Below are 23,842 nucleotides of genomic sequence, written 5' to 3'. Positions count from 1 at the left end.
AGGACGAGATTAGCGACCCACATTGAATGCCTCACTGGGAAGATGATCTGCGCATTTAGCAGCTTCTTTACTTCTTGGAATATCAATGGTTCTAACAAAGGAGTGATTGGCCTTTGTCGGTACCTGAATGGCTTACTTCCTTCCTTTAGTGGAATTGTATGTGTGATGATGGAAGGATCGTATGTTTTGAAATCTTCATATCCTCAACAATTACATCTAGAAATTCCTTCATCAAACTCAATATATCCGCCTTCTCCTTAGGTGTGCAAACTTTCCCAATATGAACTATTTTGGGACAATCCTCTATTTCCAAATTTACCTTTTCGCATTCATCACCCCCTGTGGGTTGATATGGCACCTTGTTGAATTGGTCCATGTCGAATATGCTTTCCAACTCAATCATTCCCTTTGGGATAGTATTTGTCTTCAAGCTCATAATTCCTTCTAAATCAATCTCTGCTTCCTCATCCACTTCACCATCAATGATTTGTGCTCTGAAGACATCCGAATTGGCCAAGAATTTGAGGATATGTCTATCATCTTCAAACACTTGGATGTTCTTGACATTATCTGGTGTCGATGGGACCGATGCTAACTCAACTCTAAATTTCTTCAAGCCGTCCAACTTAATTGATGCTAGTGAGCTTGCAACTTGTGCGAGGGCATTACCCACCTAATTGTCTACTCTATAACTAAACTTGACATTGAAGGCATCAAAGTCCTCTATCAAATCCCAAACTTTGTTTCTATATCTCTTCAATCTCTTGTTATGGCAAGCGAACTTCTGCTTTACTTGCTCAATTACTAAATATGAATCTCCAAGTACATGAAGTATCTTGGCACCTTTCTTGATGGTACACAACAAGCCTAAAATCAAAGCTTCATATTTTGCTATATTGTTGGTGCACGGGAATTGCAATCTATGTGCCTCCAAATATGTTACCCCTGTCGGGCTAACCAACTCAAATCCGGCTCCAGCTCCTTGCTTAGTCTTGGAACCATCAAACCTTAAAGTCCATACTCCATCACTTCCCTAATACTCCTTTTGGGAACCCCTGGACTTGTCTGATTCGTCAATTTTCTTCATTTCCAAGTTAGATGGTGTAATTTGGTTCTTTGTTTCACCCATCATGCTACTTTCTGCTTCATCAACTTGTAAAGTTTCAACTTTTTGTTTTCCATGTTGATCATCTTGTTTTAGTGCCCTTGGGATTCTCTTCTCTACTTGTTCTAAGGAAACTGTGCACAAGGATCAAGATAATTCTAAATGGAATGCATTGTGGATTTTGCACCAGTTGGGCAATAATAAATCTCACTGATGTTCGGTTACCCAATTCTACTCCTTGTTGTACAATTCTAATCACAAAGTTTTTAAAATTCTTGAACATACCTTCACCATCATCAGATGAAGTGTCTGAATCCGACTCGATCAGGATCTCAATGGAATCTCTTCCTTCACTTATGATATTCATTGTCAACACTTCTCTCTTCTTAGGTCTATAGGTGTTCATACTTGTTTCCGCAAACAATATTTCATTTGATTCCCCATACTCAATAACTGTCAATCTCAACCTTGGGGTGCTATTGATTCTGATTTGGTTGGCCAGTCCTCTCCATGGGAGCCACATGTGAGAAAAGTCAGTTGCCATGTATCCATTCAACCTTCTGGCTCAATCTCTACCTAGGATCAATTCATAAGTGTCGGCCACATCTACCACTGAAATATCTACCATGTGTTCCATCCTCAGATCGGATGCCAACTGCATGTGTATGTTGTGTAGCTCACCTACCAATCGTGACCTCATCTGGTTGGAGGCCAAGCCAAAATCCCACTTTCACCAATCAAAAAAAAATACTAATATATTGTTATTATATCATATTAATATGATATTATTATCCATTAGAAGCCGTTGCTTTGGTCCGAATGATAAGCTACTTAAAGAAAACCCAAGGTCTGGAAACACATCGTTGGCCCAAGTTGATCATAGAGGAAAAACTTGTGAGGCGGAAAAGCACATGGATGAAGCAAAATGACAAATGGATGCGAAAATGGGATATCAACATCCAAACTTGCCCGGATAACATTACAGAAATAAAAAAGTTTGTCAATGAAAAATTTCACAATATTCTGTAGACAAGACGCATAGGGCGGAAAAAATCCTATTACATTAAAGAATTTAATCCCACTTATAGTCATGATTAAAAGGCCTATATAAGAGCACCTATTAACTGGAAAGCAAAAATGTTGATGGCACAACTTAGAACTAGTTCACATCAGCTACGATGTGAAACTGGTAGGTGGCAAGTTCCAAAGGAAGAGTGGGCAGACAGAACATGTTTATTTTGTAATATGGGAATAGTTGAGATAGAGCAGCACTTTGTCAAGGACTGCCTGGCTTACAATGACATCAGATCTGGTTATACAAAAATATTGCAGAACAAGGACTTCAACTATTTATTTGAGGAAGATCAAGTGAAGAGAGCAGCGGATTTGATTACCAAACTTCAGAGAAGGAGAGACAAGTTATCCAAAAATTTACAACTGACTAGTTCCGCTCCTGACTCGGGAGGGTGTTTGCATGGGTCCCATAGACTACTTTAGTCTCGTGGACGTCATTAAAATCTATCATATCATATCATATCATATAGTAGTATATAGAAAAAAATATATATAGTTATTCATATTTAGCCATTGAATGTTACTGCAGGAAAGCAGACATCAAAGAAAGAATTTAAAAGTATCTGAAATTATAGTATTATAATAAATTAGCTGAAGATGTAATTGACATAGACAATGTCTTGGATGTTGCTGAGTTGGATGGTTTGTTAGAATGTTGAATAGGGAACAAATCCAATGAGCGATATGGATTTCAAAATTATAAGAGTTTGGGTCTAATAGCGGTGATATTACCTTGCCATTTATATAAGGAGATTAATGTGGTTAAAATTCCTCCCACCAAAGCATCTCCCTCAACCACTCATCTCCATTGCTCCAACGATAATGATTTCTGAATTGATTGAAGTTTGAACCAACGTCATTTGATGTTACTGAGGATTATACTAATGTCAGTTACAATTATTAAACTAAAATTAGGTATATCAAAAGGGATGTGATGGTGCATAATTAGCTTTCACACCTTTTCGAATGCATATATATATATGGGTGTCAAAGTGCGAAAAGGGGCGATGAGATTTACATAGTTGTTTTATATATACAGCATTATTCAATTGAAACCTTTTGTCAGAAAGGAGACATTTTTCAGATATTAAGTAGAGCAAAGAAGCATAGAAATCTTCATGCATCTAAAAACCTTTTATTCCAGACAACATCATATCGTCGGATCTCAAAAGATTTGATTGTAAACCTAACAAGTTGTTCCCAAAACTTTCACAACTTGTACCAAAATTCCATGGAGAGTGGGATGAATCAGCACTTCAACATTTAGATGTGTTTTATACATCTATAGAAGATTATGAAATTTGTGCGAAAGATTAGGTGATGAAGCTATTTGTCAGGACATTAAAAGACAATGCTAGACAAGTATATGAATCATTACCTACACAAAGTATCTCATTTTGGAAAGAATTTGAACAATGGTTCTTTTATGAATTTCATGATGCAAGTGAGGAAGATAACATGTGTAATAAACAAGACAAAAATCAAAATTGCAACATGGAAGAAGATCCTAACATGTCTCCACTAGATAAGATAAGATAATGATATTAATGTCCAACAAAAGACCAAAAAGAGGTCTATGGGACTGAAAAATTACAACAAAGCAGGGCTGAAGCCAGCAGGAGCACACAATGGTGCTTGAAGAAAAGCAACAACAACAAACAAATACAAGCAACTGAAAGCACTAGGAGTCTTTCTTGGGTGAGAAGAAATCAGTCACAGAATGATACACGTGTCGATGCGTAGAGGTACTACACTGTCTCCGACCTGTCCCAGAAGAGTGTCGCTGGTGCCTATAAGCAGAACAGGATCTGACGCATCTAGAAAGATCACTAGGCCGAATAGAGCTAGAGGGCCTTTTCACACCACACAAGGGGGATAAAGGTGTAAAAAAGGCAATAATGAGCTGAGTAGATGAGTGTCGGTGTGGAAGTAGAGTCTGAATCATATTATCCTGGAGCATAGTGGCCTCACGCAGATACAGTGCAAGGCATCTCTGATCATAATAGCTGAAGAAATCATAGAGAGAGAAGCACTCTCTGAACAAACAAAAGAACCTCCCTCTGATCTCATAATAAATAGGGCACTGAAAAAGAAAGTGAGTCTCATCCTCCACCTCCCCTAAAGAATAGAACAATCAAGTCCGCTCCTCCCTGTCAATATGATGATCCAATTGAGCCCGAAGACCGTGGGAACCAACTCTGAACGAACCTAAAGAGATCCGCAAGGCATGAGACCAACACTGTGAAAGATAGCTAGGTCGGGCAATAATCCCATCTGAGATCTCCAAAAAGTGTGTCGCATAAAACAACATCCATGGGCGTAATCCACCAGGAGGGTTAACCCAGGTAGCAGTAATGTAACATCTATAAATATCAAGACGAACATGCTCATTCAACTCCTGCCGAGAAGGGAGAAGATGAGCAGGGGCATCCAAAGAAAACTGAAAAAGGGGGAGACGATCAATATCAATCCCAATCGAACTCAGCAAAGAAGAGATTTGTGCATACCAACACCGCGCACGAGCACCAGACTCAACAGCCGCCATGGAAACCGAAGAGCAATAAGCTTAATAGGAGTAACGATCATGATCTCCAACCATATCAGCAAACCCACGAAGGCGATGAAGAAACCAAACTAAATCAAAAATGGCCGCAAGTCTAAAAGGATGAGCCCCAAACTCAACAAGAATGATACCATGAGGAGTAGATCTATGACATCTGATAATGCGCCGAAAGAACAATGTTTGGACCCGCTCAATCGAGGCCCAATCAGAGCTAAGGAGAGAAGGACCCCAAACCACAAAACCATAACGAACAGTCGGTTGAACAAGAGAATCTAGGAGAGATAGCTTAGATGAGGTATCCTGAAAATGATGTCTGAAGCACTGTTTCTCAAGCAAAGCAAGAGAACCCATGCCCTTATTCACTCTGGGCTGAATAGCAGGTCTCATGCTAAAACGCGGTCCGGAAAACATAACACCTAGATACAAATAGGATGAAGTAATCTCAATCTCCTGGGCCCGAAATGTGAAGTGAAGATGAGAGGTCTTTAAACAATTAAAGACAATTAGATGCATTTTTCAATCTAGAAGATATGAAGGTGAATCTTCAGCAAATTTGTTCATTAGGATGACAAGCATTTATCATGAAATAACATCAAACATCATGCCTCCATGCAAGGAATTTCTTAAAAAAATATGAGTTGGGAATCTCGCCAAATGACCCTGATTTGAAGGTTCTTTTTCATATATTAGAAGGTGGTGATGAAGACGAGGAAAAACATACCAAAGTGAGACAAGAACATAATGATGTTTTAGATTTGAACGGAGAAGAAATTTTTGGACAGTCTAAGGAGGAATCCAACCACAATGAATCATGAAACTTATATGGAAATAAATGAGCATCATGATCAGGAGGAAAATTTTCTCAGCTCAGAAGAAATCTGTCTTATTAGACATAGAATATAAAAAATGTGTTAAGAAAAATGGCCCAGACTTTTTCTTAGAATAGAATAGTGGATCAACTTACATTCAAAAGATGTTCGATAAACCCCAAGAAAATAAAACATTTGATGAACCTAGAATTGGTCTTCAGAGTTTTTCAGATTTATCCGCTACAATGCATGAAGAATTATTTTTTGGATATCAATCATTTTGTGAAATTAACCCCAATAATCTGAAGATGCAATAGAAATGCACATAATGTGTGAGCAAAAGGGAAATCAGCCTATGGAAGAAAAATTTAATGGTTCTATTGATAAAATAAAACCAGTGAGTATTTCTCAAATAGAGGATGTGCTTAGCCTAAGTGTGCATTCTGAGCAGCAGGTTAATGTACATATTATTGAAGATTTTTCAGATGAAACAATAGTAAGGGATCCTACAGATACTCCTAATGGTACTTTCAATGTTTATTCTCTTATGTGCTCAAATTAATGCATACTCTTGAAGACGATATTTTTTCTATTCTGTCAGCTAGAATAGAATGTTTCTATTCTTTACAATCATTTCCTAAGGAAACATCGTTTTGTTCTTTTGTATATATTGACCTCTCAGTCTTTGTTAATATCAAGCAAATATTTATCAATTACTTCGTAATAAGAACATGACTTATTTGTATTCAAAATATGTGGGATTTGCAGAAGTGTGCCAGACTACCATGATGTGATCAAGCCAAGTAATTGGAACTTTATAAGGAGAATCATATTGTTGACCAGAAGTCAGTTTGAAAAATGATTGGGATTCAAACTGGAAAATTTTCCCAGCGGACGTGGTTGTGAATAAAATTGGCGACTAAGTCTTTATTACCAGATTCTGGATGAAGACATCTTCTGAACAGATTCAAATAGAATATGTGAAGTTGGATGGTATTCCTACATAAACTGAATATTTGCACCCTACATGATGCATCTTCCTGTCATTTTGCATATTGAACACTGGCTTAATTTTATGGTATTAATAGGAAGGGTCCTATAAAAATGTGCGTAGAATCTGACTGGAGATTGTGATTTTGTCTTAAGTAACAATTGTCTGTCTTGTAGCCAAAGTGAACAGCAAATCCAACCCCATCTTACATGTTCAGGGGGTACGATTTTATCTTGGTAGAGAATCTCCTCTAACTGTAACAACACAGACCATATGTACAAGTTTCAGTCAACTCATAAGCAGCAGTGAGTCAAAATGGTATCGTCAATCTGGGCTGATTGTTCTTCTTCCTCATGGCTATGATAGACAAGGCCTAGAACATTCAAGCACCTTCTCCAGAATGGCGACGACATTCCTTTTGTGATTCCCAAAATGGGTTCTACTTTACACACTCAAATTCAACAGTGCAATCAGCAAGTGGTAGATGTGACACTCCAACATCTGATGCAGTGCGTTTGAAAAGTGTTGTCAGCATACAAATCAGAGCTGTCAGGAAATCTGGATGTAGATAAATATCTCCAAAGAACAATTGCACGTCAATAATAAAAGGCAGAAACATCATAAAAGGAAGGCATGGAAGACAAAAAAATCAACTAAGTTATCGAAAACTGTCAGAAATAGAAGTCTTGAGTGCCTGAAGAATGGTTTCTCGACCATGATAGAAGAGTCGGAAACAAAGAAACTTGATTGGATACTGTGTGATGGATTTACAGAAACACGCTTATCATTTCACAAACTGAGTTATCACGTGCTACAACAAAATTGCGATGTATATCACCTTCTAAAGCAAGGAATTGTTTGTGTTTAAAGGAGCATCAGTTTGTCTTGGCAGGCCTCCCATGTCTGAAGACGTAATTCACATAGACGATGTCTCGGATGTTGTTGAGTTGAATGGTTTGTTTGATTATTGAATAGGGAACAGTTCCAGGGAGTGATATGGATTTCAAAATTATAAGAGATTGGGTGTAATAGCGGTGATATTACCTTACAATTTATAGGAAATTAATGTGGTTAAAATTCCTCCAGCCAAAGAATTTTCCTCAACCGCTCATCTCCATTGGTCCAACAATAATGATTTCTGAATTGATCGAAGTTTGAATCAATGGCATTTGACGTTATTGAGGATTATACTAATGTCAGTTGCAATTGTTAAACTAAAATTAGATATATCGAAAGAGGTGTGATGGTTCATAATTAGTTTTCACACCTTTTCAAACGCATATATATACATATATATATATATATATATATAGGTGCCAAAGTGCAAAAAGGGACGATGAGATTTACATAGAAGTTGTTCTATATATACAGCATTATTCAATTGAAACCTTTTGTCAGAAAGGAGACATTTTTCAGGCATCTGAATTCCAGATGATATAATATTTCTGGCATATGATCTGTAAGAATTTATTGTTTTTCTTTATACAATGCAAAAAGGCAATATATGAATAAGTTCATCCTTTGTAGTCATTTAAATTTATTGTGAGAAAGTGTAATATCAAAATCGTAATATAGATCGATTGCAGCATTTCAAGTTTGATTAACAGAGATGCAGAGAAATATTTGATTGTTTCCTTGTCTTTGGCTGTTTGGTCTTCCCACCATAGAAGTTAAAACCTGATTTGGACTAACTTGAAATTGCATATACAATTAATCCTTTGCATTTTGATGATTAGATTGCTGATGGTAGTAAGACGTACTGTCCTATAAAGTTGTATGTAAAAACTTCCATAATATTGACTCTATTGCCCACATAAATAAAGCACTGGTCTTTACAATTTTCATATTGTATTCATTTGATTCATAACCTGGATATTCGCAATTGCTTTTTACTCTTTCCTTTCAAAGAATTAACTTATTCATTTACACGTGCTCTTTTTGTAAGCACCTTTATTTCCAAGTGATCATACTTTTTTTTTTCAGAACATTGATGTTTAAAGCATGTTCAAAGTATTTACATTTTGAAGAGATTGATGAAATTTTGAAGTGAATTTGCTTTCAGCATTTTCAGATTCATTTACATTGGTGCAAACTAAAAGTCTTCTTAATTTCTTTCCATTAGGAAGATTTTTGTGTTGCATTTGTGATTATCTTATCTGCTATAAAAATTCCTTGGGCTTAAGAGATTGGTTCAGGAGTAGGCACACCCGCCTTGGCCTTACAAAGCCAGAAGTGCAGAGGACTTTGATCAGATCAATCAGTCCTGTAAAGTTGGCCATAACTAGTTGAAATCCCAGCATTGAGTTGGCAAGACCCATAGGATTTTGATCTGTGGTTTTGGAAACCAACACCTCCCACTTTCGCCATCAGTGAACCAATGCATTTGAATAGACATGTAGAGCTAGTATCCCTTTTTTATTGACCTTAATTGCAATGCTTATTATTTGTCAGCTGTGTCAATTTCTGCTTTCTTAGGGTTGAGTATCGTATTCATTCAATTACAGAGGTTCCTCCTTTTCCTAAGATCAATTCGCTTAATTTATTTAAACTTGGGAATTTGGTCATACAAGAAGCAGCATAAACTCTTCTGTAAACTTGAACTACAATTATCAAGTATCTTTTGAAGAATTTGTTGAAAATGCAACTTTTATTTCTGGAGAATTGTGGAATATAACTAAGTTGTAAATCCCAATTCTTGGTTGTCGATATTCTCATTTTTACTATCAATAGGTAGAATTGGATCTGAAATGAGAATTATAAGGCTTATGAGATGGCATATTTTCATTGAAGTGCATGCAATAGATATTTCTAGTAATCAATAGTTTCCAAGCTATAAGGAACTAATAGGCTTATGAAATGAATTATTTTCATTGAAGTGCATGCATTTATTTTACTTTTTCAGAAACTCTAAGAAACTGCCAAACGAAAATTGGTAGACACTTATATGAAGGAATGTGATTAATTCAAAGAAGTGTTCGTCAAAACACAATAAAGGATGGTTATTAACCAAAATTCAGAATTATTGACAAATCTAAAAGGATAATGGGCAGATCCATGGTTTCTACAAATCTATATGCAGCTACAAATATATTACATTCAGAGTCTGAAATTCTAAAATTATGTAAATGTATGGTGAAATATTGTAAAATTTGAAGTAGACATACTGGCTGTATAATTCAAGAAAAACAAAAAGGTCTGCATGAAAACATAAATAGAGGTCTACCTCAGTAACAAGAGGATGAGATGTCATCACAAATTCCTCAAGATCAGTTCCCTTATTAAAACTTTTAGAGCAATTTGGACAATCTGGAAATTGTAGAATAATTGATGATCTGTCCTGAAATGGGAGGCTCAGAGCAGAAATGACTGTCCTATTAGAAATAATCCCAAACTTTTGTCGCTCTGGTGGAAGCATGTGATCCCTTGCAAACCTAGACAGATTAGCATACAGAATTTCAAAATAATTATATTCTTCTAAAGTGCAAGATGACTTATTGAAGAGGATGTCCTTGTATTCATTTGAAGAGTAGCTACTTATTTCTGTCTTTGCTGAATCTTTGTCATGATCTGCAAGACATAAACCATATTTTGAGGGAGTTGAGAAACTGCTTTCAGCAATCATACAAGATTCTTGTTCTGTCACAAACTCATGCTCCTTTGCAATCATTGGTAATGATTTAGGAGACATTTCTATATGCTTGTTTCTCCCTAGATTATTCACTGTCATGGACTTAAATGTGTCATCACTCCCAAGCGTCACCTGGTTTGCAAGAGCTGACTTCTTGGAAACAGTTCCAGGGTTATTGCTTCTGAAACTCTCCTCTGAAACAGAAAGTGCATTAATTTGATCAATATCCTAGCTTCACATCAATGCAATAAAGAGATGAACACTTTCTATTTCTCATTCATGATTCTGCTTGACATGGGACATCATATTTACGCAGGTAACCTAAAATGATACTCATTTGCATTCCATTTTCAGACATCCCCATAAGCAGTTTCCTGTATAGACTACAAACTGGCTTACTGCCAAATAAAAATAATATGAAACATGAACATATATTCATTTTTAAGAAGGATGCCAAAAGCTACCAATACCTTTGTTTGATTTTTTAAAATTAGTTTGTTTTATGGCAGAGAATCTCTTTTTTGTTTTTTCATTACCTGATATATTTTGAGCCCATCCACAGTTGTCTAGTAGAAGCACTCCTTTGTCTGTTGACTGCACAAAGGATTCCACATCTTCTAAAATGGCCAATTGTTTGAGAGGTAAATCACAAGAAGGAATTGTCATAGCATGCCAAACAGAAGCTAATATATTTTGAGCACTTAGTTTCCCACTATATTTATATGGCTCGCCTTGTCGATAGAATAACAAATTTACTGCTCTGTTCCCAACCAGTACATCTCCAAGAAGTTTTTCAACATTTCTGTAGATCAGCATCAATCTTAGGCTTTCAAATTGTGCATTCGGATATTTCATGAGTTGCACTAGTTCATTCCTTAAAGCTCTGGATTCTCCAGACCCTGCATCAGTTTATGAATGCAAAATATCAGTAATTGGCCTAAGAAATAGATATACATAAATAAATACAAGAAAAACATACATACATGTATATAGACATACATATGTATGTGTACACTGTGTACATGCATATATCATATTACACATGTCCACACACATATATAACATAGTATCAATACACTTGAAAAGACCACAGTAATCACAACCCACAGAATTCACCATGGCATTTCCCAAGTTATTCATAAAAAGGTTTTGATTTTCTTTTATATATTTTTAGCTCATTTTAATACTAGAAAGATACAGAACAAAGACCAATTTAACATATTTGGTTTTTGATTAGGGTTAGATTAACCCTTTTACTTTCATTAGATTCTTCTCAGAATAAAACCCACAATGAGGGTTTTCTTTATTTTATATCTATTAGCTATCCCCTAATCAATAGCTTGGTTTCCAATATGCCTACAAAGGAATGACAAATGGTAAAACCCAAAGGAAAGCAAATAGAATGAAAAAATTATATGAAATAAAGTCAACAGACACAAAAATTAAACAAACCATAACAAAGAACTAAAGAAAAATAAGCTTGGGCTATAAAAATAAGTAAACGCAAAAGCAAAAGCAAAGAATCAAAGAAAGGTAACATCAAAAAAGATCAATAACTCCAAAACCACAACATCTAAGTATGGTGAACCAAGGAAGAAAAGGAACCCCAAATGAAGAATAGAGCTAAAGATATCAAAATGAGTGACCAGGAATGAAAAGGGAACATTGTCACATTTTTTAAACAATATCTGGGCCAGAAAAATAAATAGCATCTTTATCAACCACAATGAAAGACCTAATAATCATAAAATGTCCAGGCTAAAGAGACACGGTTGAACAATCCTATAAGGAATTAGAGTACTCCCTAGAACCTTTCCGAACCTTCGAAGCTAAGGAACTCCCAATTGCAAAGAAACAAGGAAACTTCACGTGCCTTCCAAACATGGGCTTGTATCTCAGAAGGTCCCAACACAAAAACAGATCCATAGTACCTATTGGCATTTTAATTTGTCTTGAGAAGACAACTTAAAATAGAAACAATATGCAAGGTAAAACCTCTCTTCAACTTTCGAAAGGAAGACCCTCAAGACCTAAACTAACTAAAACCTCGATCAAATTGCCGTAAAACTAAAAGATAAGATATACAGCTACGCACACTTTCCAGTGTTCTCCAAGAGTGGTACTATTTGCCAATGATATATTTTGTTTTAGATACAACAACTGAGTTAATACCCATGACAAACAAGGTTTTTGAAATAGAAGAATGAGATAGTTTTTTGAAGGTTTTTCACAAGAACTTGACAACTTTGTTCTGCAATGGAAGAATAAAAGGTCCAGTATACAAAAAGGTGAGTAGTAATTCATTTTTTGAGCAGTCTTTTGCTGCTCAAGAAAAAGGCAGCCTCCAAGGTTCTCTAGCATCATTTGCAACAGTTTTAGTTGATCAGAAATGGAAGTGAAAGGCATTGAAAGGGATTTCGAAGCAAAATTGGATTCCCAAGTAGGTTTCCGATTTTTTTTCTTTTTCTTGCATATAGGTTTATACTTAAAGAAACTCAATACTGTCTGTCCTAAGAAATCTAAATTGCTCGAGTCCTAATCAAGATTTAACACCATTTTTTGACAATTTTAAATTATTTTTTCACATTTTTCTCAAGAGTCTCAACTTTTCCAAAATGTTTCAAAACCTCACTCTTTATTTTTTCACCTTTCTCCAAGTTTCAACTATATCTAGACTTAATTAAACTAATTTAGCTTGCTTGTTAAATTTTTTAATCAATATATTAACATGTGGTTTTCACTTTGTATGTGTAGGTTGATTTATAAGGGCAAATAGCAAAGCCTCTATAACTGGTTCAGCTTTAGGGTTTGACTCAGAAGACACACATTTGGTAATATAGGCACTTGATCTAAAGGTGCTAAAGACAAGGCTTGGAAGTATGCCTTTAAAGGATCGGAACCTAGGTCAATAGTTTGTATGAAATGTGAATAACTATTTCATGGAGGCATAAGCTACCTCGAAAACCACTTTGTAGGCATCAACAAGCATAATGCTAGGGGTTGTCCCAGGGCCACGAAGGAAATAAAAAGAGAAATTAATGCCTTACTTGTTGCCCACGAAGAGAAAAATAAACAAAGGGATAAGGAAAAACTAGCCATGAGAGCATCTTAGAGCTGATTACCAAGATGTTCCACACAACGTTGATTGAAGGAGCACTTGAGGGTATAATGGGATCTCTTCATGGCCCACATATCCAAAAATCTACCATCACCTTGATCACCAATTCTGCTACTTCTAGCAGAGTACCATCATTAGTGTCGTAGTGTATAGGTGATTTTATTTTGTCCACAAAAACACATCCAAAGCACAACATAATTGGAAGCAACTAGGTGGAATGCGGAGGCGCGTGAACATACAAACATTGCTTGAGCTGATTTTTAAGACTTCAACGAAGTCTCTTTCAATGTTGTGGACAATCCATACTGGCTTAATTTGGTTATCGAATTTACAATTTAAAGAAAAGACTACAATGCACCTTCTCGTTTAGACTACGAGGTTAGTCTAGTTGTTTTAATTTTCCAATGTTTTACGTGGAGTTTTGATTTTTAGACTAAATTTTTGTTTTTTCTATTGTGCTTATGGTGATTACAATTTTTTGTTGAATTTAGCTATTGTTTTAAATCAAAATTGTGTACTTAAGTTAACATCACTTTGTAATTATGCAAATAGTGGCATGTTGTGATGGTTAAGTGGTTGAGTTGTTATCCTTGCCATCAAGGTTCAAATCTAATGGAGATGAGGTCCCCCGTTTGTGGCCTCACTGGTTCATAGCTCCAGGTCAAAGCGTTTACCCCTCTTTTAAAAAAAAATATCACTTTGTACTTATAGGTTGTTTACTAATGCAAGACAAGTGGTAGAACAATGAAGACAACTCTCATTAGTTTTTATAATGCTTCCAAGATTAATGTGGTGTTCATGAATCAGTGGATGTCTCCAACAAGATGAAAAATGTTGATACTTTGGCTTTAATGTTGGAGCAAATTGTCGTGGAGGTGGGAATTGCAAATGTGGTGCAAATAATAACCAATAATGTAGAAGCATATGTGGCAGCTAGTCGAATCCTTCAAGAGAAACAAAGAATAATTTTTGGGACACCTTTTGCAGCAAATGTCCTCGACCTTCTTTTGGAGGACATTGGCAAACTAGATTGGGTGATAGCAGTTGTAGAGAATGCAAGGAGGATCATTAAATACATCTACAATCACCATTCTTCGCTTGATGAGAAAACTGCCCAAGGGAAAGAGCTATTAAGATCAAATGTCACAAGGTTTGCAACAATTTTCTTAACATTGCAAAACATTATTAGTTCATTGGCAGCTTTGAAAAAAATGCTCATAAGTCAAGCATGGCTAGTCTCAAGTTATTTAAAGAAAACTGTAGGAAATGATGTTGCATGCATTCTCTTCAAAAACTTATTTGCACAAAGAGCTATAGAGATTATGACGGTAACTGCTAAACAAGAATATTGTTTTTGTCTGTATTCAAGTCTTTCATTATTAAATTGTAACTTCAAATATTGATTTTTTTTTTATTTATCAATTGTAGGTGTCACATCCCTTGGTTAGAGTTCACCGCTTGGTAGATGGGGATCAAACCCCAATGGGTATCGTTATGAGGTCATGGATAAGGCCACGGAGTCTATCAATAATTACAGCAAGGGGAGCAGTCTCAAATTTGATCTCATATGGAAAATCATGATAGGTGGAACAAACGGCTCCACTGTCCCATTCAAACAGTAGGACACTTCCTCAACCCTTATATCTCTTCTTGGATTCCTACTTGGATCCCAATGGAGAGGTCATGGAGGGTGAAATTGTATGCATTTAAAGGATGATATCCAAGCTTTAAGTGAGAGACCCCTTTGTGGAGGAATTAGAAATTTACAAGGAAGCAAGTGGTAAGCTATTCTTTTGAAACATGGCCAAGAGCAAAAGAACCACTCGAACCCCACATCTAATATTTGGAGTCTTTCACACGCATGATGAGTAGATAATAATTAAAATATGTTCTCGCTTTTCTTTATAACTCTTCAATATTTTAATTTGCAAATTCTTGGTGGTGAAATTGGGGCAGAAATATCCCAAATTTCCAAAAAATTGCCCTTTGAATCTTATGTCAGCCTTGTAGTTCATCCAAGTGTAAGCCTAATTGGAGCTTGTTTGAAGCTACCCACATGAAGAAGAGCAACAAGTTAGCTCAAAAGTGCATCAATAACCTTATCTTTTTGCAATATGATCTTTCATTGGACACAAGGAAGGTAGAGAAAACCCTAGCCAGTCCAATAGATTTGGATGATATTTACAATGAATGGACATCACAAGAGTAGCCTTGATTGTTTATTGAGGATGAGATCTACAATTTGGAGAGGCAACCTACAAAGGAGGGAGGTAGGTTTAAATTCGCACTCAATGACATTGAGGATGACGAGGTTGAGGGTGTTGATACGTCACTACTAATGCCAGTAGCATCAACATCCAAGATAAAGGCCAAGCCACAAACAATTGTGTCCACCAAGGAAGCACAACCACAACAGACTCCTAGGATTGGATCCTCTACCTCCCCCTTCATTTTTACTAGATCTAAGAAGAGAAAGATGTAGACTATTTTGATGGTGTATTTACTTGCAATTTTATGAAAACAATTTGTTATTTTAATTTTGCATCAAACTATCAGGCTACCCACCATCAGCACTCCACATGAGGATGCCATTTCATACCTGTTGATGCGAGTTTTGTATCACTTACATAACATATTAGCAATTGAACATTTGATACTAAGTATCAAACATACAATTCCTCTCTTGAAAAGTTATTGCTCATGGGATATGAGAATAACTCCAATGTTTCTTACTCTTGTGGATACTTGCTCAGTTTTATCAATGTGATTTGTTGATAATCACGTAGGCGGCCTTACGCTATTCTTTCGAGGATGACTTGGACTTTGGTGGGATGAAGGTGATGGTGGCTTGGTTTGTGAAATGTGTGGGTGGCAGACAATGTTGGTGGTGGTGATGAAGGATGTGTCTGCCAGTGATGATGTTGATAGGAAAGCGATGGTTGTGGAAGGTGAATGGATGTGCTTTGATACTTAACTTACTCCTCTAACTTGCTTCTCTAAGCTTCGACTACCCAGCTACTCACTATTCTACTCCTACTCCTATGAATGGAAGGTTAGCAAATGGATGGGGATCAAACCTAATGAGAGCTGACCAGCGGCCTCACTTCCACAGGTGCAATGATTCAAAGGAACAATAAACTAGTTTACCACACAAAGCTTCCCAACCAGCCGCTAGGATGCTAGTGGCCTAGTATTGATCCCTATCAAACATTTACCAATGCTACCATACAACTATCCATCTACTTTAACTTCAAATGCAACCAACTTAAAACAACTTGAAAGAAAATCTAACTATGTGGAAGTAGAAAACATGCAATAATACCCAATGTTCTTAACCAACATGCAAATCATAACAATGAAAAAGAGAGTAATTTTGGTATTATCTTCGCAACAATTTCTCCAACCCTTTACAAATGAGAGCAAATGGCCTTTTATAGGGTCCAAAAATACAACAGACGGTGGAGATCAAAACAAGATCAACGATCCAGATTGGATCCTCAAAACCCTAATTGGGGTTGCCACCCCATCGGCCAATGAGAAGCTGCCACCTCGTCAATGGACCAATGAAAAAAGTGCAAAAAGTGGCAACCAATGAGAAGGCACCAAAATAGTGGCCAATCAGAAATAGACACTTGTCCTATTCTAGAAGAAAGGGGAAATTTGCCACTTGGGCTTACATCAAATGATCTTCTAACATAAATCTTCCCCTTTCTTTCATTTTCTTAGCTAAGGCACTGAACTTAGCTAGCCTTTCATTAACTTCTTCCATAGGAGGACAAGGTGTGTGCTTCGCCCTAAGTTCTGTTGACTTCACCATGTTGCTTGCTGCTTGTAGTGTCTTTTCGTGATCCTTCTCATATTCTTTCACGAATCCAATAAAAGTATTGAGAGAGGAAAGGGTGCCCAAATGCTTTTTCCTGATGGCAACCTTTCCCAACTCATCCAACCTCGATCCAAAATCTGTCTCATTAATATCCTCTTCTCTAATATCCTCAAAATCAAGTGCCACCCCAATGTCGCTCATCATGGTTGAAATAGAAGTGTCGAAACTTGGAGTGTGTCATGCAATCTCATTGTGTATTTTCTCAAGTGTTCTAAATCTGGTAGTTAATGCAACAAACCAAGATTCAACTATACTCAATCCTCTCTCATCAACCAACCTGGCCCTTTGCAAATATGCCTCTGGTAGACCAATGAACGCCTGTAGCCTAGGAATAGCCAAATCTCTGATGGGAAGGAAACCTTTCCACTCTTCTTCGAATAATCTGAACTTGTCTCTAACAGCCACTAATGACTGGAATGTCGAGATGAAGGAAGGCAAGAAATTTCGCCCATCTTGGATTGTATCATGGATCCAATCCCTGACTTCGTGTAGCTGAGCTGATATCTCTCCTAAATTGCTCCCGCTGTCTTGAGGAAGGGCTGCCTGGTGCAGCTATTGGATGGGCTGGCTATCTCTCCAATATTTGTTCTCGGCCTCCAACTTTACTATCCTTTCATTTGCCTTCCTTAACCTTTCTCTGATTGATGTTATACCTTCCTGGACCTCCTCACACTCCATATCATCTGTATTCCTTCCCAAGTTATGTTCCACTATCTCATATTCTTGGGCCACAATCTCATTCACTGCCTTGGAATAGCAATCTAAACCTTTCAGTGACCATCATTGTCGCTCCTGATTACCCTTGCCACCGTTCTTGCCATTTGTTTTTGGTTCTCGCTATCACCCTTTTCCATTAACCCTTGGATGTCCTCAGTTGTATGGGCCGTTACCACCTCGCCTCTTGACATAAGCATTTGTCTTAACCATAGTGGTGTAGTGCATCTCCCCAAATCTGGATTTGGTTCGACTAACAAAGCATCACCAACAACCTCGGGTTCCTGACTTATTACCTCGATGTCAATTGGTCCATCTTCTTCTCTACTAGTTTCTTCCATATCATTTCCTTGTTGGTTCTCTGAGAGAGGGGAGTACTAGGTGCTTTCACTATAGCCACTTGATTCCGAATTAGAGCTCACCTCCACCACGGCCCCTTTATCATTTGAATTGACCTCTTCGCTTCTAGCCTCAATTATACTCTCTCTTGATGGCATTGCATGCTATCTCTTGGCTGAAGGCTCTGGAATTTCTTTGCCCTTCTCTACCTCCAAAACTTTTTTCTTGCTATTTCTAATCATTTCCTGTTGCCGGCTATTTCCTTCATTCCTTTGTCCGACAGATTTCGTTTGTCTCTCTTTTGGCTTCATCATCTCATAGGTAAGGGGAATCCTTTGTCTTTGTAGCTTCCTTAGTCCCTCATTATACCACGACTCGGTATGTAAATCCACTGCCCTTGTGACTGCCTCCAAGGAAGGATCCTGATGGTCATCCCAATCTACTAGATTCAATTATGTTCCTTCTACTGTATCATAGTCTTTTCTCAACACATTTCCATCATCCTCCAGTTGATTCGAAATATCAAGGCCTTTCCATCTAATAGCCCTCATCATGTTCACCGACAGCCTTAAGAAAGCTAGCTTTCTCACATGAAAGTCATCTTTGGCGTTGGCCCAGAAGTCTTCTATAGTGGGAACATGCTTCAATTCATTTCCATGAAATACCTTGATAAGACCATTAGGATCGAATCCTTGCCCTACTTTGTACCATCCTAGATGATACCATTCCAATTCCTTCTCTGTGGCTTCAAAGGAGGCCCGATTTGGGCAACTATCATTACCAATTACGATTGAGAACGAAATGCCCGTTTTCCCTTTGTTTCTCATTATTCTATCATAGTGCTCAAGTTGCGTAGCCAATTCTAACAAAACTACCTTGTCGGGTGGGTACCTTGGAAGCCTCTTAGGACAAATTGTACTTCCTGACACTCTAATGTATGTAAACTGCGAAAATTGGATGAACCAACTCCCATACTTTTTAATTCTTGCTTCTACTTCCGGTGAAAGTCTCTTAGTAGGTGTCCCTTGTAGTACCCTTAATATCTTCATAGCGAAGGCATCACAAAATATCTTGTAATCCTTGTTGTTGTGCAAATGGAGCTGCGGATAGCATTCATGTATCAAATATTGTCCCGGTCCGCTACCAACTTCTCCTAAGGCCTTAAGTCTCGAACTCTTGTACAATCTAGCAATTAGGTAGAACAGATAGGAGCCCATGTAGAATTGCCTTTGGTTTTGCACGGTTCTGAGTTGCAATTCTAAGTTCTTGCTTATGATCTTGGCCCAATCAAACCTTCTTTTCCCTTTCTCGATCTCATCAATGAAGAAGTACATCCAGTTTTCAAATTGCATCCCTTGAGCTAGGCCCATGATCCAGCTGAGCAGAACAACAAGATCACCATATTCTAGTTTGAAATCTACCATTGTGAGCCTCGATGATTTGTTAACTCCTTTCTTTCCCTCGCGTATCCAATTCTGCTTTAGATGCATGTAATAGGCCTCTTGGTTATCTTGAAATGATTTAGTTGCTTGGTCCATCATCACAACCGTCATGCCCTTGTATTGGGGAATGTTGAATGTTTCCTTGATTGCTTGTTCGCCAATGTTGGCCAACACTCTCTTCCCTTCATCAAAAATGATGGACTTACTGTTTAGATCAAATTTGGATGCACATTCCACAATCAATTCCGGACAAGGCAATGTGGGAGGAAAAGCCGCCGCATGTACAATTCCGCTCTTGTATATCCTTTTTGCCAAGGGGGATTGTCCTTCCTTTAGTTTGTCCCTCATCTGTATCATGTCCACTGTACCGATATTGGTGTTGATTATTCTCTTCATTTTTGAAAAGGGAGTTTTGGGCATCATATCCTTTGTCTTTCTTAGTGTTTGCCCGATTGGGATTCTTACTTGCACTACCATCCTCCATGCTCGTCGCCTTATTACGGGATGGTAGAGTGGTGGACCAAAAGGCAAGAAGAACCAAGAGGAGCAATCCTTAGACTAGAACGAAAGATGGATGTCAGCTTAAGGACCCCTTGCAACTCTAGATGATGAAAATTCACCTTAACCAATAATCTTTCAGCGACTTTTCGGAACCTAGGACAAGACCTCAAGAACTCCAAATCCCTTTGTAAATTAGAAATTTAAACCTCTAAAACTATCCAACACTTGCTCAATCAAACAAAAATCAAACTTTCATATGCATCCCTTCTCCTAACAAAATCACCAAGTCTGATATAAAAAATGCAGTCCTAAATAGGGAAAAATCAGACCTTCACCATGAATTGTCCATGTCACAAAATCAGATCTGCCTCAAGAAAATGCCAAGAGTGGAAGGTTCTGCCCTTGTCTTAATTTTCCCAAGCATGGATGTCCTCAATTTGCTCAAAAATGTCACCTAGGGCACAAATCGCAGCCCACAAAAGGAGAACAAATCTCTAAAGTCTGCAAAAATCTGCCCTCAAAGGAAATCGCCCAAGCCTGAAAATGGCTAAATGCAAGCAAAATTGCCCAACAAATGCAAGAAAACTGCTTTCCAAAAAAAAAATCGCCAAGTCTGGAAAAATCTGCTCCTCAAGGAAATTCGCCCAATAAAAGAGAGGAAGAAATAAATTGTGAAAAAGAAATGGGAAAGAGGTCTCTTTTATACCCAATTTCTTTTCCCTCTAAGCTGGCCAACCTGGTCCTAGAGGAGAGAAAAAACCAAAATTTACTCCAAGTCATGGCCCATAATTAAGTACTTAGCTCAAAAATTTAATTCTGCCAAAAGAAAATTGCATTTTAAATTCACCAATTAACTCCAAATTGCAAAAAGAAATTAAATAATGCCTTGAGGGTGTTAAATATTTCCATTTAATGAGGGTTTAGTAATTAGTACATCATTAAATTTGGATTTTGGCTAACCAAAAGCCATTTTTTCAATATTAAATTACCAAATTCATTAAAAACTAAAAAGTTTTCAAGGCAAATTAATCCAATTAAAGCCAATTTTTTGCGCCTTTCTACCAAATCGATTTTGCCAAGCTATTTAAAATTTTATGACAATAAAATTGCCCCCCTAGAGTCAAAAATCAATTTCTGCAAAAATCTGCCCTCAAAGGAAATCGCCCAAGCCTGAAAATGGCTAAATGCAAGCAAAATTGCCCAACAAATGCAAGAAAACTGCTTTCCAAAAAAAAAAATCGCCAAGTCTGGAAAAATCTGCTCCTCAAGGAAATTCGCCCAATAAAGGAGAGGAAGAAATAAATTGTGAAAAAGAAATGGGAAAGAGGTCTCTTTTATACCCAATTTCTTTTCCCTCTAAGCTGGCCAACCTGGTCCTAGAGGAGAGAAAAAACCAAAATTAACTCCAAGTCATGGCCCATAATTAAGTACTTAGCTCAAAAATTTAATTCTGCCAAAAGAAAATTGCATTTTAAATTCACCAATTAACTCCAAATTGCAAAAAGAAATTAAATAATGCCTTGAGGGTGTTAAATATTTCCATTTAATGAGGGTTTAGTAATTAGTACATCATTAAATTTGGATTTTGGCTAACCAAAAGCCATTTTTTCAATATTAAATTACCAAATTCATTAAAAACTAAAAAGTTTTCAAGGCAAATTAATCCAATTAAAGCCAATTTTTTGCGCCTTTCTACCAAATCGATTTTGCCAAGCTATTTAAAATTTTATGACAATAAAATTGCCCCCCTAGAGTCAAAAATCAATTTTGCAATTTAACTTCATCCTACAAAGTTAAATCCCCTTTTTCACCAAAAAAAATAAGATTTTCCAAAAACTTAAGTCTAATTAAAATTTTCCTTTTGAAAATCATCCAAATTTACATAATTAAAACCAAATTTTCAAAAGAAATCGCCTAAGTACAAAATTCACAATTTTATCCTACCAAGTTGAAATTAACTTAGAAAATTATTTAGCCTAGAGATAGAATTGATAGCTCTGGAAAATCAAGTTGAAACCAGGTGAAAATAAGCTAAGCCTCCCCACATTTGTCCTGAAGGTGCCAAGGCGTGAAATTTTCAAAACTCAAAATTTGGGCAATCCAAAATTTGCCGAGGCAATTAAAAAAAAGGGGGTCCCCAAGATTTGGGGCGATGTGTGAAAACCTCACAACAGTACCCAATTTGCATTTAAATCAATCAAATATACTTTATTTAATTTTTGTATCTAGATGACCTTATTTCATTTTTTTTTCATTCTATTTGCTTTCCTTTGGGGTTTTATTATTCACCTCTATAAAGTGATTTTTAAAATATCCCCCGACCAAGCAATGTCAAGTTGTTTGTAAAAGTGGGGTCATTTGACATCTAGAATGGACCCCAGAAGAAGAGGAGAAATATTTATTCTATTGAGAGCATCTAAGAGGAATAATGAAAGGGGGCATCTACAAGGAATAATAAGACAAAGCAAAATATAAATCTTATTTGAGAACTCAAACGGGTGTGAACTTTCAAATCAGTTTTGGAGGGTAGTGGTTTCAAATAGAAAAAGTTTGCCCTCATTTCCTTTTCACTCTATATATTCACGTTTTGAGTTCTCATTTGGGTTATACTAAACTAGTATGTTATTGATATGCTGCTCGAATAATTCAAGAGTTCATATCTTGACCAATTGAGGATGTAATTGTTGACTTGGTATTGACCTCCTTGGAGACTTGTGACATGGCTTAACCACCTTTCTTGGGTTGGGCTATATCTGGCACTTGTATCAGGGATTGATAGTTTAAGCTTTTGGTGCAATGGCAAATGAGCTAACAGTTGGTATCTAACCCTTGGGTCATGGGTTTGAGCCTTCCTTTAGTGGGTGCTAAAGGCCTAGTCGATGTTGAGGGGGAGATTGTTGACTTGATGGTCAGCACCTCCTTGGGGACTAATGACATGGCTTAATTGCAATGACAACCAACAAAAATACCTCATTCAGATTATTGGTTCAGTCATGAATGATCCACCCTAGTTGATTAGTTCTTGTTAAAATTTTAGGTGAGTTTTAGGATTAGAAGAAAGATCAAGATAACTTCCACAAGAGAATGGAGAGACAATTGCATTAAGATGAAAGAATGATATCAATCAATGGACGACATAAAAATGTACATAATAGGCTTACTTATATAGGCAAGACAATAAGAGATGACAAGGAGTAGGTAAGTTATCATCTGCACAAGGAAAAGCCACATGTTCACAGGAAGTGGATCATATTCCATTATGCAATAAAGTATGTGCCATATGATGAGGATGATAATGTGATAGGTGGAACTCACACATAAAGTGGAATGTGATAACAACTATCACCACCTAAAGTAGAATTTCTCTTATAGTAATGCATTATCCTATGATCAAGTCAAGAGTACTTAGTGAATATTTAATTACATGAACACCCCCCCCCCCCCCCCCCCCCCAAGTGCAACTCAGGGGAATGCACATAAACTCGCAATGCAAGATAGGTCTTGTTGATGTGAGTTTTCATCCACTGCAACTGTTGAATCAAACACTCAATGTTTCGGAGTGAAACACCAAATATTCAACTCTCTCTTGATATAAAGTCACTTCTTATGCTAAGCTTGCAAAGTAAGATCTTGAGGTGACTTCAAGGTTCTTTTACTGTGGATACTTGCTCAGTG

The 23,842-nt window shown here is 37.0% G+C and overlaps 1 protein-coding gene across 5 annotated transcripts in view; it reads right to left on the bottom strand.

Annotated features, from left to right (window-relative positions):
* LOC149553901 (uncharacterized) overlaps positions 1-23,842 on the bottom strand; it is a 142,317-nt gene that overhangs the window by 77,812 nt on the left and 40,663 nt on the right. For all 5 annotated transcript variants that reach the window (XR_016353201.1, XR_016353202.1, XM_089789247.1 and 2 more), the window contains exons 2-3: positions 10,707-11,069; positions 9,766-10,364 (exon numbers count right to left, since the gene is read on the bottom strand). Coding sequence is in view for 3 of the 5 variants with exons in the window: in XM_089789247.1 (XP_089645373.1) it covers positions 9,766-10,364; positions 10,707-11,069 (962 nt within the window). In the remaining 2 variants the exon portion in view is untranslated. The remainder of the gene's footprint in view (positions 1-9,765; positions 10,365-10,706; positions 11,070-23,842) is intronic.

The sequence above is a fragment of the Cupressus sempervirens genome, chromosome 6 (genome assembly GCF_028749045.1).
Source record: "Cupressus sempervirens isolate cs-2001-9-10 chromosome 6, ASM2874904v1, whole genome shotgun sequence".
NCBI lineage: Eukaryota > Viridiplantae > Streptophyta > Pinopsida > Cupressales > Cupressaceae > Cupressus > Cupressus sempervirens.
The sequence above is the reverse complement of the archived record's forward strand: the minus strand, read 5'-3'. Positions and strand labels throughout refer to the sequence as shown.